This window comes from Triticum dicoccoides, unplaced genomic scaffold (genome assembly GCF_002162155.2).
Source record: "Triticum dicoccoides isolate Atlit2015 ecotype Zavitan unplaced genomic scaffold, WEW_v2.0 scaffold127979, whole genome shotgun sequence".
NCBI lineage: Eukaryota > Viridiplantae > Streptophyta > Magnoliopsida > Poales > Poaceae > Triticum > Triticum dicoccoides.
The window spans coordinates 1-2,767 of record NW_021189939.1 but is presented as its reverse complement, the minus strand read 5'-3'; the positions used below and the strand labels follow the sequence as shown (position 1 = coordinate 2,767).

At 43.4% G+C, this 2,767-nt stretch overlaps 1 protein-coding gene across 1 annotated transcript; it reads left to right on the top strand.

The window, feature by feature from the left end:
• The first annotated feature begins 308 nt into the window (after positions 1-308).
• On the top strand, positions 309-1,564 carry LOC119343448 (microtubule-associated protein futsch-like). Its single transcript, XM_037614389.1, has one exon. It carries the CDS (start codon positions 354-356, stop codon positions 1,239-1,241), a length of 888 nt encoding a protein of 295 aa, XP_037470286.1. The 5' UTR covers positions 309-353; the 3' UTR covers positions 1,242-1,564.
• The last annotated feature ends 1,203 nt before the right edge of the window (positions 1,565-2,767 follow it).

The following is a 2,767-nucleotide window of genomic DNA, read 5'->3' as shown; positions in this document are numbered from 1 at the left end:
ACGTAATGGTACCTACAACAATCTCGAAAAGAGTAGAAGGCCTGGATTTCAAGAGCATCTGAGCTCGCACTTAGAAATCTATTTTTGTTCCCACGGTCCATACATAGAGAGAAACTAGAAAAGAAAACGCAAAACACGCATACATGCATGCATGCTTCCACAAATGGGTACCACATACCTTTCTAGGGTTCTGGTGACCTCACATTCATTGTTGACCCCTTATGACCTCACATTCATGGGAGAGATTTCCTGACCTCACATTGTCTCTATAAAAGCCTATCACCTCTACGAATCATGTGTCTCCACCATTTCAAATCCTCCGCGCGCCTAACATACCACTTGAGAAATTACTAATGGCCAACAGAAAGAATGTCATGGCCATGTTATTTCTCACCACCATTGTGGCGGTGGCGGCCACAAGGCCAGCCGAGACCTATGGCGTTGCGGAGGAGAACACATTGAAGATGGCTACCCCCAGCAGGAAAGGGGTTGACGCTACCTTAGCAGCTACACGTGTTGTTGCCGCCGAGAAGTCCATCAAGAAGGCTGAAAGCGCCACCACACCAGAAGAGGCCGCGGCTGCCAAGCAAGATGGAGCAAAATCTGCTTCTGCTGCATTAAAGTACAATGCCATCTCTCAGCAGGCAAATGGTAAAGGTTCTTCTACCTCCCTAGGCAGGAAAGAAGCAGCCAATACTTTAGCCGCCGCACACTATGCCGCCACCGAGAAGTCCATCAAGAAGGCCGAAGCCGCCAAGACACCTGCAAAGGTCGTGGCTGCCAAGCGAGACGCAGCAAAGTCTGTTGACGATGCATTAAAGTATGGTGCCATCTCTCGGAAAGCAGCCGGTATAAGTTCTTCTACCTCCCCCAATAGGAAAGAAGGCACCACTGATGCTGCTAAGATGTTCACCAAGAAGGCTGAAACCGCTACCACACCTGAAGAGGCCGCGGCTGCCAAGCAAGCTGCAGCCAAGTCTACCGCTGCTGCATCAAAGTATGGTGTCATTTCTCAGCAAGTAGCTGGTACAAGTTCTTCTACCTCCCCTAGCAGGAAAGAAGCTGCCGGTACCTTGGCAGATGCTCGCATAGCTGCTGCCGAGAAGTCCATCAAGAAGGCTGAAACCGCCACAAGACCTGAAGAGGCAACATCCGCTAAGAAGGATGCCGCGAAATCCGAGGCTGATGCAATGAAGTACGGGGCCATCTCTCGGCAGGCCGCCGGCAAAAATGGTGCCTAAGTGGTGCCTTAAACACCTATTCACACGCAACATCATCTACATACTACCATGCATGCAAAATAGCAGCATTCAGATACCACATTATGCTAATTCTCATGCATGCACGCTTTGTTTAAACGTTCCCATTACGAATCATGTATTAATGTCTTGCTTGTTTTATTTTTAGTAGTAAGACACGCTTGACTTGCTTTAAAAAAAATACAACAATCGACGTATACATGTATTATCTGAAAATTAATAATATGAGTTCCACCGCAATTTGTTTCTTTTTGTCATAATTTGGGTGCAATCAATGCACACATCCAATACACAAAATTGGACGACTCAATGTGTTATGGCTCCATGGAGCGGCGAATCATGTTTTATTGTCTTGCTTGTTTTACTTTTAGTAGTAATGTCTTGCTGGTCAATGTATTATGGCTCCATGGAGCGGCATAATGATATATGATATATCTTCACTACTTCAAAAAGAACTTAAGGTTTTGTCATACATCTTTCCTTCATCCATCCTCCCTACGAATCCTTCCTGTTTTGATTTTTTTCTCCCATCTTTGATTTTTCTCCCCATTGATTCTACCTAAAAACCACCTCAATGTCACATGTTTACTGTATATGTCAAGGCCTCCTTTGGTTCATAGGGTAGAAAAAACATAGGAATAGGAAAGTCATAGGAAATGAGATGACATGTATCTCAAATCCTATGATTGGGAATAGGAAAGGAGATGCCCTTTGATTCACATCATAGGATTTTTTTCATTGAATCTAGGCTAATGTTTATTTTCCTATGAAATGTGAAGGAGAGGAAGAATTCCTCCATAGGATTAGGATTCCATTCCTACAAACCAAAGGACTCTAAAGGAATTTTTCCTATAGAAATCCTATCCTATGAAATTCTTACAAGATTCCTCCAAATCAAAGGAGGCCCAAGTGGTTGTGATGAGACAGTGGCTGGGCACTTCAGATTTATTCCCGTAACTGACTGTCAAATTGAGTCATCTGTCGTCCTTTCGATGATTGTAAGAAAGTTATATGTTTACTGTATGTGCCAAGTGGTTGTGATTATCGTTACCGGCCACAAAGTTATATTTTCTTGTCTTAAGAAGGGTTGCATACAATGCGTGTAGCTCTTGACGCCTGATAACCCACAAGTATAGGGGATCGCAACAGTTTTTGAGGGTAGAGTATTCAACACAAATTTATAGATTCGACACAAGGGGAGCCAAAGAATATTTGTAAGTATTAACAGCTGAGTTGTCAATTCAACCACACCTGGAGATTAATTATCTGCAGCAAAGTGATCAGTAGCATAGTAGTATGATAGTTTTGATAGTAGTAGCAACATCAACAGTAACGGTAACAGTGGTAGCAATGGTTTTGTAGCAGTGACAATAGTAACAGCAGCAGCAGTAACTTAGCAAGAACAATATGTACGAAAATCGTACGCATTGGATCGGTGATTTGTTGGATGATATTCATCATGTGACAGTTACAACCTAGGACGATACGGCACTAGCTCCAGTTCATAA

What these genes read in the sequence shown, in the direction of transcription:
- LOC119343448 (XM_037614389.1), top strand. Translation starts at nt 354, where the DNA reads ATGGCCAACAGAAAGAATGTCATGGCCATGTTATTTCTCACCACCATT.